At 36.4% G+C, this 12,706-nt stretch overlaps 1 protein-coding gene across 1 annotated transcript; it reads right to left on the reverse strand.

Annotated features, from left to right (window-relative positions):
• Nucleotides 1–10,162: 10,162 nt before the first annotated feature.
• On the reverse strand, nt 10,163–12,451 carry LOC104106568 (probable N-acetyltransferase HLS1). Its single transcript, XM_009615138.4, has 3 exons — nt 12,037–12,451; nt 11,757–11,902; nt 10,163–11,284 (listed from the first exon to the last, which is right to left on the reverse strand). The coding sequence occupies exons 1-3, from the start codon at nt 12,274–12,276 to the stop codon at nt 10,432–10,434; spliced, it is 1,239 nt and encodes a 412-aa protein (XP_009613433.1). The 5' UTR covers nt 12,277–12,451; the 3' UTR covers nt 10,163–10,431.
• Between the last annotated feature and the right edge of the window lie 255 nt (nt 12,452–12,706).

Here is a 12,706-nt window from a genome sequence, read left to right on the forward strand (position 1 = left end):
AAGTCCTCCAGACTGGCCCATCGCCAAAACACAGAATACACATCTTGAATCTCGTTCATAAAATCATAAGCCAGCGATGCACAACTGATACTGAGCACTCATATGCGTATACGAATACGTGGAATGAATTCAAAGAGTTATGTTTCAAGCTGAATCAATTTCGCACGATAGAATACAAGAAAGGGAAATTTTCCTAAGGGTTCAGTAGCCTCTCGAAGATAAGTACAGATGTCTCTGTACCAATCCGTAAGACTCTACTAAACTTGCTCATGACTGGTGAGACCTATGTCACCTAAAGCTCTGATACCAACTTGTCATAATCCAAAATCTCACATGTCGTGATGGCGCCTATCTCAATACTAGGCAAGCTAAAAATCCCAATAAACCACTATTTTTTTAAAATTTGAAAACAAAATAATTAAATACAGCAAAAGAAATCTCAAAAATTCAAATATATCACTCCCAAAACCCGGTGTCACTGAGTACATGAACATCTAAATGAATACAAAGTCTGACTGATAAGCATCACTGTCTGAAGTATAGAACAGTACAATAACTAAACAGGAAGGGAATCAAGTCTGCGGTCGTCAAGCAGCTACCTTGATACTCTCCAACAGAAATAACTCCGAATTCTAGCAGTCGTCGTATCCGAGAGCACCCGGATTTGCACACGAGGTGCAGAGTGTAGTATGAGTACAACTAACTCAATAAGTAACAAGACTAACCTCTGGTCTGAAAGAAATGATGAGCTCTGCAGGTACAGTCCAGTAAAAATAATGGTACAGAAATATAGGCATGCTTTCAAGTTCAACATTTAAACTCAGTACAAGTGAAATAGATCATTACTACATGATATGAGGCATATGGCATCTCAATAGAAAGACCTCATGTAAATACTGGTCACAAATTATCCGGTCACTCGGTACAGTTTATGGCCAATCCAGCCCAGGGGTGTTCCAACCCGTATATATATGCACATCGATTGACAGTCAGTCACCTAGTACCGTATAAGGCCAATCCAGCCCTGGGATAATTTATCCCTAAATATAAATGATACTGACAAGATCCATGACCACATAACTCATTACAATACAAATAAGTAAGGCAAGTCCATGCCTTGGGAAAATCCATCCCATATATATATATATATATATAAAAGCAGTAAGTAAGGTAAGTTCATGCCTTGGGAAGTCCATCCTGAATGTCGATGATCATCTACGCTCACTGGGGGTGTGTACAGACTCTGAAGGGGCTCCTTCAGCCCAAGCGTAATACAAAGCCAATATGGCCTACTGCAGGCGGGCAGTCCCGATCAGTATAATAACAAAGCCTATAAGGCCTGCTGCAGGCGGGCAACTCCGATCCATAAAATAGTAAAGCCAATAAGGCCTGTTGCAGGCGGGCAACCCTGATCCATATAATAGTAAAGCCAATAAGGCCTACTGCAGGCGGGCAGCCCCGATCCAAAACAATAATAATGTATAAAGTCATTATGGCCTGCTGCGTTGCGCAGCTCAATCCCATAAATATCCTCACAATGGACAACTATTACTGAGTGTGAAATGTATATTTTTGAACAATTAATTCAACAACAACACGACCCCATGGGTCTTAAAATATCGGCACGTAGCCTAAACACGATCCTTATCACAAGCCTCAGCTCAATTCCTCTAACACGTGCCGCATGTTCAAATAATGACACGATTCTTTAATTTTACAACTTCACATGATTTATTCAAGACACAATTTCTGTGGTGCACGTCTACATGTTCGTCACCTATCGTGTGTGTCACCTTCAACAATTCATATCATACAAAATTTGGGGATTCATACCCTCTGAACCAAGTTTAGAAGTGTTACTTACCTCAAACCAATCAAGTCCCTACTCCGCGATGCTCTTGCCCCTCGATTCGGCCTCCAAATGCTCCGAATCTATTCACAATCAGTACAATACCATCAATATATGCTAATGGAATGAATTCCACAAGAAAAACTATCAAATTAGCCCAAAACCCGAAATTGGCTCAAACCCGGCTCTCGGGCCTACATCTCCGAATCGGGTAAAAGTCACAAATTACGAACACCCATTCACTCACGAGTACAACCATACTAGTTGCACTCAAATACGATTTCGAATCGACATTCAAATCCCAACAATTCATTTTATGAAGTTTCTACAATTTTCCCCAAATTTTCACCTCAAAGTACTAATCAGATGATGAAATCATTGATATATTCATGTATAATAACCAAAGTTGAGTTAGAATCACTTACCCCGATGAATTTCTTGAAAAACCCACGAAACATCACCATAAACCGAGCTCCCTAGGTCCAAAATGTGAAATAATGCCCTAAACCCCATTTAAAAAGTGCACCTCTGGCCTCCCACTTCGCGGTTCGTGAAATTTTGAGCGCGGCCACGCTTTTGGTGGCTGCACTGCCATGCTTTAGTATTTTGGCCATAACTTTCGCTACAGATGTCCAAATGATGATTTCTTTACCTTTCTTGAACCTAGACACGAAGGGCTACAACTTTTATTTTTGAATCATCTCAAATTCCTTGTAGATCAAAAGATATAGGCTCCCGAAGTCGAACCAGCGGATCTGCAGAACTTTCAAGCACGGTCCACGAAATTCTGACGCGGTCCGCAAAATTCCAAGCACCAGAACCATACCTCAGTTCCGGAAATGCCCGAACTCGCTCAAAACTCATCCCGAAACACACCTGAGGCCCCCGGAACCTCAACCAAACATACCAACACGTTTCATAACATAACACGGACCTATTCGAGGACTCAAATCATATCAAACAACATCAAGACGATGAATCGAACCTCAAATCAAAATCTATAAACTTTAAACTTTCAAATTCTATATCTTGTGCCGAAACATGTCAAATCAATCCGGAATGACTTCAAATTTTGCACACAAGTCATAAATGATATAGCGAAGCTATTCAAATTTCCAGAATCAAATTTCGAGCCCGATATCAAAAAGTCAACTCCCCGGTCAAACTTCCAAACATAACTTTTTATTTTAGCCATTTCAAGCCAAATTCTACTACGGACTTTCAAATAATTTTTCGGACACACTACTAAGTCCAAAATCACCATACGGAGCTATTGGAATCATCAAAACTCTATTCCGAAGTCGTTTACACATAAGTCAACATCCGGTCAACTATTTCAACTTAAGCTTCCAACATGAAATTCATTCTTCTAAGCTAACTCCGAAATACCTTAAAAATCAAAACTGACAATTCACACAAGTCATAATACCTAGTAGGATATTATTCAAGACTTCAAATAGTTTAAAGGAGCGTAAATGCTCAAAATGACCGGTCGAGTCGTTACATAGGAACATGAAGAATGTTGTTGAGCGTTAACACCTTGCCGGAAGTCATCTTAAGGAATATCTTCCCATAACCTTCAATCTTGGTTGTTGTAGTATTTCCCATGGAAATCTCTTCTTCGGGACCGTCAATAGATTAAGTCGCAAATGGTTTTTTGACAATACAAACATGTCGAGTGGCTCCAGAGTCAATCCACCATTCCTTCGGATTTCCAACCAGGTTGCATTCCGAAAGCATTGCACACAGATCATCAATGCCATCATTCTTCTCCACTATGTTGGCATGTCCCTTTTTCTTATCCTTTTCGGGAGACGATAATCAGGGGTTTTGTGACTAGCTTTTCCACAATTGTAGCAGTTACCCTTGAATTTCTTTTTGTTCTGCTCCTTAGTCTGTCCAGATGTGATGACCCAAAATGTCATCTTTAAATTTAATAATTAATTCTGTGTTCTAAGACCTTGAAAAGAACTATTTATCATTCCTCGACTTGCGTGCACAGTCCGTAAAATTTTCCGGAAAGTTTTCAGGTGAAAATGGATTAAAATGTGAATTAGAGCTTTAAAACTCAACTGAGTTGACTTTGGTCGATATTTTGAGCAAACGGACTCGGATTAGTGTTTTGATAGTTTTGATAGGTCCGTATCGTGATTTAGGACTTAGACTTGGACGTATGCCCCGAGATACGGAATTTGATGAAAAAATTAAAAGTTTAAGTTCAAATAATGACTGGATGTCCAATTATGTGCAAACAACCCCGGAATAGAGTTTTGATGATTCCAACAGCTCCGTATGGTGATTTTGGACTTAGGAGCGTGATCAGAATTTTATTTGGGAGTCCGTAGTGAAATTAGGCTTGAAATGGCTAAAATAGGATTTTAAAGTTTGGAAGTTTGACCGGGTAGTTGACTTTTTGATATCGGGGTCGGAATCCAGTTTTGAAAATTTTAACAGCTCTGTTATGTCATTTATGACTTGGATGCAAAATTTAAGGTCAATCGGACTTGATTTGATAGGTTTCGACATCGAATGCAGAAGTTGAAAATTCTAAGTTTCATTAAGCTTGAATTGGAGCATGATTCGTGATTTTAGCGTTGTTTGATGTGATTTGAGGTTTCAAATAAGTTCGTATGATGTTTTAGAACTTGTTGGTGTATTGGGTTGAGGTCCCGAGGGCCTCGGGTGAGTTTCAGATGGTTAACAGATCAAAAGTGGGACTTAACTACTGCAAAAGCTGCTACAATTTTTCTGCTGAAAATGCTGTCAAAATTGGGCTGCCTGTCAAAATCGGGCTGCCTGTCAAAAATCGGGCTCTCTGTCAAAATCGGACTCCCTGATAAATCGAGCTCTCTGACAAATCGGGCTCCCTGACAAATCGAGCTCCCTGACAAATCGAGCCCCTGACAAATCGAGCTCCCTGATAAATCGGACTCCCTGACAAATCGAGCTCCCTGACAAATCTGTAAGTTATAAAAATAGGGGACTTCATCCCATTTGCCTTTTTGACGAATTGGAGCTTGAGGAGAGGTGATTTTGATATATTTTAAAGGAAAAACATTGGGCTAAGTGATTCTAACTCGGATATGGTCAGTATACACGAATGTATCATTATTTTCACCATTTAATTAGTGTTTTGAAATAGAAATTTGAGAAACTTTTAGAAATCTCGTAGAAACAAATTTTTGAGATTTCGGTGTCGATCCGGAGTCGGATTTGAGTGAAACTAGTATGGTTGGACTCATAATTGAATAAGTTATCAGATTTTATGAGTTTCGCCGGATTCCGAGGCATGGGCCCCACGGACGATTTTTGAGCTAATTTCGGATTTTATTGAGAAATATAGTATTTTCTTATGAAATTGATTCCTATAATTTTTGTTGATTGTATCGAGTTAATTATGACTAGATACGAGTCGATCAGAGTTGGAAAATCAAGAAAAAAGCATAATACTTGGTTAAATTAGAGCAAGTCGAGGTAAGTGACTTGTCTAATCTTGTGTGGGGGAAATTTCCCCTAGGATTGATATTGATGTGATTATTAAAATGTGTTGAAAGTCATGTACACAAAGTGATGAGTGTGTACACGGGCTAAATGTGAAAGATTATATTTTAAATTGTATAGATCACTGTTGCGCATTTATTAAATTATTTTATCTTGTTATATTCTTCATCATTGATCTGAGATATATACTTTAAATTTGTTTGACCTTTTCCTACTAATTGTTTTACCTGTTTAGTTGAAACTTGATTTTTTTTATTCTATGCATTATTTGAAGGTTGATTTTCTTTAAATTAAATATTATTAAAATATTTGACATTTTTTTCTAATTTGATATTGAAGTAACGTATCAAAGATTTTAAAATATTATTTTCCTGAATTATTTGTTCCTGAATATTTTTGTAAGATTTTCGTACTCATTGTGATGGAGCCGTGAGCTCTTTATTGTGGAAAAATATTATTGATGATTTATTTTGGCATGAGCCGTGAGCTCTTTATTGTGAAAAAAAATTATTGTTGAATTATTTTGGCAAGTTACATTATTTGAGCACTTGATGTGCAAATTATGATATATTGTGATATTGATACGCATGCGGTGGTATAAGGTCTGGGTATTGAAACGCATGCGGTGGCATAAGGTCTGGGTATTGAAACTCATGCGATGAGATAAGGGTGGCTTGATACTCGTGGCTAGTAGGGGGAACTACTAGAAGTCATACGGTGTGATAAGGATGGCTAAAATGCGGGATGCTATTTCAGAAAAAATATTTTCTTTCAAATAAATTGTAAAGGCTCCCGCAGTGAGATAAAAAAATGAGATATTGTGAATTGATTATGATTTGGGACTACGAGGCGGTACCTCGGGAGTGCCCTTGTTGATATTGATTTATGGCCGCAATTGCCTTGATTATTTGTTGTGATTTTCTTAAAGTTGAAAGGAAATTTTATTTTGTTTCCGCGAGATATTATTTGCCATTATTTTACTTAATTAAATGGTGACACACTACTTGATTCATTTTCAATGTCATTTTATTTTACTATATTATTAAATATTTTACCATGCCATTATTATATTCCAGTAGGGCCTCACCTGACCTCGTCACTACTTTATCGAGGTTAGGCTTGGCACTTACTAGGTACCGTTGTGGTGTACTCATACTAAGCTTCTACACATCTTTTTGTGCATATCCAGGTATATCTTACCAGCCTAGACGTCAGTGAGTTACCTGCGCATGGAGACTTCGAGGTATATCTGTCAGCGTCCGCAGACTCCGGAGTCCCCTTCTATCATTTTTATGTTGCTTCCTTATTTTTCTTTAGACCTTGATACATAGATACATTGAGAATAAATTCTTAGAAGCTTGTGACTTATTTCTACCGGGTTTTGGGAGTTGAAATTATTTGAATTGTAGTTTAATTATTTCAGATATTTATTATTATTCCGCATTGATAGGCTTACCTAGTTTTAGAGACTAGGTGCCATCACGACATCCTACGGAGAAAATTTGGGGTCGTGACACGAGAAGATTTCTTTGTGATCTTCTTACATTTTTGGAGCAGTCTCCTCAACGATATTTTTCACGAAACTTCTTCTCGGCTATTTTGTTGTCTTCCTCAATCTTGAGACGAATCACAAGATCTTTCAACTTCATTTCTTTGCGCTTGTACTTAAGATAGTTTTTGAAATCTCTCCACGGAGGAGGCAATTTTTCAATCATTGCAGCCACTTGAAATGCTTCATTCACGACCATACCTTCAGCAATAAGGTCGTAAAAAATAAGTTGAAGCTCTTGAACTTGGGTTCCAACAGTTTTGCTGTCTATTATTTTATAGTCTAAAAACTTGGCAACCACAAACTTTTTCAAGCATGCATCTTTAGTCTTGTACTTCTTCTCAAGTGCGTCCTATAATTCTTTCGAAGTTTTTATAGCACTATAGACATTGTATAAGTCATCCTCCAAAGCACTTAGGATGTAGCCTTTGCAAAGAAAGTCTGCATGTTTCCATGCCTCAACAATCATAAATTTCTCATTGTCTTTAATGTCGGCAGCAGGCAGTGGAGGATCTTCACTGGTGAACTTCTTCTTACCAAGCGTGGTAAGCCAGAAAAACACCCTTTGCTGCCATCCTTTGAAGTTGGCTTCAGAAAATTTCTCTGATTTCTCGACCGGTGGTACAACAGTTTGGCTTGACGAGGTTATCGTTGTTGCCGCAACAGTCGCAGAACAATTTCCATTATCAATTGCCATTTCTCACTGTTCATAACAGAAGAGTTCAATTAATGGAAGAAGATAGAATAGTAAACAGTAGTGTAATAAATGCTAAACAGTACGTTGAATAAACAAAAACTGAAGTTTTGTATATACCGTTTCACAATAAAACGATGAAGTTTTTATATTTTTCAAATCGTTTCTGAATTTTAATACTCTGATAAAGTTTTTATATCTTCAAATCAGAAATAAAAAAGTTCAGACGGAGTAGAAAACCATAAAGGTTTTAATCTCCAAAGCAGAATATAGATTACAATATATTAATAATTTCTTTAAGATTGTTAGTCAAACTGTAATGCTATAATATAAAAAAACAATAATATTTTTGTAACAAGAAAAATAGAAAGAGGAAAAACAATCTTGAATATATATATATATATATATATATATATATATATATATATATATATAAAATCAGAAGCAGAATCTGAAAATATATTTCGAAAAAAATCGAGCCCACTGAACGCACAGTATGCCCTTAAGGAAATTATTCCCCTCAAGTACTCGAGGTTTTGGAATATTATCCTCTCAGGATAAAACGATTTAACTTACTAGCGTATTTGTATCAAAAACTCCGATGAACTTCGAACCACTTACTGGTTGTAAACCACACTAAAAAAATTTTGTTCAGAAGATTGAGAAAGAAAAAATGCTATAATATAAAGAAACAATAATATTTTTGTAACAAGAAAAAACAGAAAGAGGAAAAACAGTAGTATAGCAGATATATATATATATATATATATATATATATATATATATATATATATATATATATATATATACGGAAAAAATCGAGCCCACCGAATGCATAGTGTGTCCTTAAGAAAATTATTCCCCTCAAGTATTCGAGGTTTTGGAATATTATCCTCCCATGATAGAACGATTTAACTTATCAGCGTATTGGTACCAAAAACTCTTATGAACTTCGAACCACTTACTGGTTGTAAAACACATTAGAAAATTTTGTTTAGAAGAAGAAGAAGAAGCTCAAAAAATTTCGTAAGGAAATATTTTGGGATCAAGGCATATTTATAGCCATTTTCTAGCACTGTTTCTGAAAAGATTTGCAACTTTTTAGAAACAGCCATGGCTGTTGGAACAGGTGGGAACATTTCACGTTTGAAATATTTCGGGAAAAAAAGGATTTAAAATAATCCGGAAAAGAACCGGACCGGGTCGTGTCGCGGGTCCTGGGTTATTTTGCGTTGAATTAATTAAATTAATTAATTAAATAATTTAAAGAAATTTTGTCCAAAATGATTAATCAATCGATCTTTGACCGAAGCCGAAACCGAGCGAGCGACGACGACGGCGCGAGACTTACTTTCTTTCCAACCCATTTAACATCAAGAGAATTGCTTTCTCAGTTAAGCACATTCACTTTTTTTTCCACCACCAATGATGGACACTTTGCTCTTTTCCAAAGCAAAAGGGAGCTCACTTTCTCTCCACTTTCTTCCCTTCATTTTTCATTCACCATTCTTTTAATCCCAACAGTAATTAATACGGAAGGAACAAGTAAGACTAGTACAACAACAACAACAACCCAGTATAATCTCACTAGTTGGGTCTGGGGAGGGTAGTTTGTACACAGACCTTACCCCTACCCTGAGGTAGAGAGGTTGTTTCCGATAGACCCTCGGCTCCCCACCCTCCAAGAACTCCCCTCCTTGCTCTTGGGGTGACTCGAACTCACAACTTCTTGGTTAGAAGTGGAGGATGTTTACCAGTAGAGCAACCCACTCTTGTCACAAACAAGTAAGACTAGGGATTAGTTTAAATCAAACTTAAAGTAAAACTTACATTTTTCATCTGTGGACCACATTGGACGTAGTATAAATGTGATGCGTTAGTTCATTGTGGTCCTCATGAATATTCCCAATGAGTGCTAAATTAAAGCTGAGGCTTTAACAGTTACGAATTAGCTTTTTAATTTTATGATAATTATATGTGTGATCAAATCTCTAAAGCTAACGCGTGGCTAGATTCCTGCTGTCATTACATAAATTGGTGATCACTCAATAACATTATATTACTAGTATAATTTTGTTCTTTACTTCTTTAATCCATGCGCCGTTGGGTTTTGGTCATTCAGCCGAAAGTTTTACAAATGTCCATCTCTTTTTCTCCCTCGCACTACTATTATTTATACAGTACGCAAATGGGAGGGGACCATACACAACATTCCTGGATATGACACATTAGTGATTCCATATTATTCTTTTGTTAAACGACCATATTCCCATATTTTGCTCAAGAACTTAAACCATAAGATGAAAATAAAAAAAATAAAGGGATAATCCCTTTTGATCCCTAGTTCGTGTTGATAAATATTGATTTTGGTCATTGTGTTATCTGGCTAAATTCATATATATATATATATGTATGTGTGTGTGTGTGTTTTATATTTAGATTAGTTTAAGAACTGTATATATCACCCTCAAATATGGAGTAACTAACATAAATTTAAGATAACTCATAGATAAATAAATTATATAACAATTAATAATGCCATTAATTTGTAAAGATTCACAAGCAAAAGTATCAAAAGGCACACTTCAATTCATTGAAATTTGAAGGTTAAACGTGCTGATGCCACAAAAATCATAATCCGAATTTACCGATATTTACATGACTAAAACCGCAATTTCCCTTTAGGAAAAAAAAACATTACTATATTGTTTCTAGTTAATTGGATTTTGTTAATATTCTACCAAATCATTTCCTCTCTCTCTCTCTCGTTTGGGTTGTTATACAATTGGAGAGCTTATCCAAAAGTTCGTCCATGCAAAATCTTGCAAATTAACGTAGTTAGAAGTCACGTGGATCAACGAAAATGACCGAAGAAGAAGAAACTGGAGACTCCACCCAATTATCCGCAGATTCACCATTCTTGAATTCAAGGTTTTTCATGCACCACAAATCTCCCCATGAAAATTTATTCCAACGTGGGATTGCCTCTCTTACTGGATCATCAACCCCAACTTCAGCCACCAACAAACTACACTCTCTATCATTTCTCCCCATGTTGTGTGCGAATGCACAAAGATTTTTCATTAGTCTCGGACCTTCTTTTCCTTCCATGTGAATTCCATATAATAAATGAAACCCAAAACTCTTAAAAATATTCGGGATAGATGGCACCCTTAACCATGGCATCCAAGAATCCAAAACCCTAGTCCCTAGGCAACAAGCATATTTTAAAGGTGATATGCCGCTCACTTGTAGCTTGTAAATATCTTTAGTGTTCCAAACACTTAGTATAGCAAAAGTTGGTGGGAAAGATCCACTTTTGGGGTCCCAATTAAGGAGGGTTTTCTTTGGTACGGCCATGAATGTTCCAAAACTAAGGTTGTTGTTTAGGATACGGTTTATGTCTTTGGGGAAGAACTCTGAGTTTGCAAAAATACGTCGATAAAATGACTCGGAGAGTTGTGGCGAAACTCGAACAATGGCAATGTCCGATGCTATGGGCTTGTAATGAGCATGAACTGGTTGCACCAAAACTGAAGGAGTACGAAATTTGACATAATTGCATTTGGAGGTGAATAATTTGATAGAAGCTTGGTTGTTGCTGTCCGTGGCCATATAAGCGTATGTTGCTCCATTGCTTCTGCTCCATTCTTCTAATTCCTCAACTAGTTTTGTTCCAATGCCAAGTCTCCTAAAGTTGAAAATAATAACAGCAAAAATAATGAATACAGATTCAATAGTTAGATAGGTATGATGGAAAGCATGTTAGACAACTTTGGATAATTAAATTATAAATGGTTTTTAAAATGGTAAAAAAGTAGGAGACAATTTTCCATTCTTCTAGTCATTTTGGGAGTCTCCCATTGATGTTTGTAAAGTAAAATTAAAGGTACTTTGGCCCATATAGTTTAACTTAATCAAACATACTGTGAGTTAAAGAATATGTTCTGATAACGACATGATTTTTCATAAAATACTGTTTACACGCATCATTTGCGTAGATATGAATTTGGATAGTTGGGAAAGCATATCCTTTGCCTTATTTCTTCGCATTTGTGCGTGCATCTTTAAGATTTAAAGTATAGATTCTAATATTCTATCCATATTTTGTCGAAGTTTCAGTGAAAAAGAAAAACATTACGGCAAAATTATAGCCCACATACCTGTGTTGAGATGAAACTCGCAGGCCAAGAATATAAGCAATCTTTACGTAAACTGGACATGGAGTGGAGCCTTTGTTTCCTCTGGTTACAGTCTTTATACAACCTCTAATTATCCCAACAATTTCTCTACACTCAGCTTCAGCTACCTGTTCATCATTACATTTAGTTAATAACATATTGGTCATGAATTGAAAATCACTTGAATGGAATGGATATATATATAACTATTAAAATTATGAATAGTAATCCGAAATAATTAATCTAAATAGCAGCTCATTACCAGCATGAGATGTAAGGGGAGGTTGCGAATACGGCTAATGGGGTCACCCATGAGGTCAGTGAATAACGATGGTTGCCCTCGTTGTCCGAAATCGCACTGTCCCTCCAACTCTTCCACTGCCAACTTGTCTCTCTCTTCATCGTATTGTCTCACTATCACTACTGGTTTCTTATCTTCTGCAGGCAGATGATCCTGATCATTATTAGCTGCCAAATTCTCTTTTGAGATTTTCAGCGACATTTAGCTATGCTACTTGTGTAGCTAGGCGATAGAGAGAGGATAATCTAAGAGTGGGAAAGTTGAAGCTAAGCTATATATGAGTTGAGAGCTAAAACTTCATTTACTATCTTTACATATTTATACGGACCTTTTCCTTCCCTATTGCTCTGAATATATTCTTGTGTGTTATCGTGCATTAGCGGCTAGTTCATATATATGGTTAGAGTTATGTTATCTTACAGTACAAATAATTTTTACACTATCAAATTAATTTGACATATTTATGATATCATGTTTGATATATCGTAAGCTAAAAAAATAGAATAATAACGTGTCATCATCAATTAAATAATTGGATTGATAGTGTAAAGTTATTTATAATGTTAGTATATATAACTTAAACTCAAATATTTAAATATATAAAGGACCAATATGGTGTTACTAAAGGTAA

This window comes from Nicotiana tomentosiformis, chromosome 3 (genome assembly GCF_000390325.3).
Source record: "Nicotiana tomentosiformis chromosome 3, ASM39032v3, whole genome shotgun sequence".
NCBI lineage: Eukaryota > Viridiplantae > Streptophyta > Magnoliopsida > Solanales > Solanaceae > Nicotiana > Nicotiana tomentosiformis.

What these genes read in the sequence shown, in the direction of transcription:
- LOC104106568 (XM_009615138.4), bottom strand. Translation starts at nt 12,276, where the DNA reads ATGTCGCTGAAAATCTCAAAAGAGAATTTGGCAGCTAATAATGATCAG. An exon ending in TCCCCTTACATCTCATGCTG is followed by an intron (nt 11,903 to 12,036) that starts GTAATGAGCTGC and finishes AATGATGAACAG; the next exon opens with GTAGCTGAAGCTGAGTGTAG. An exon ending in CGAGTTTCATCTCAACACAG is followed by an intron (nt 11,285 to 11,756) that starts GTATGTGGGCTA and finishes TTTCAACTTTAG; the next exon opens with GAGACTTGGCATTGGAACAA.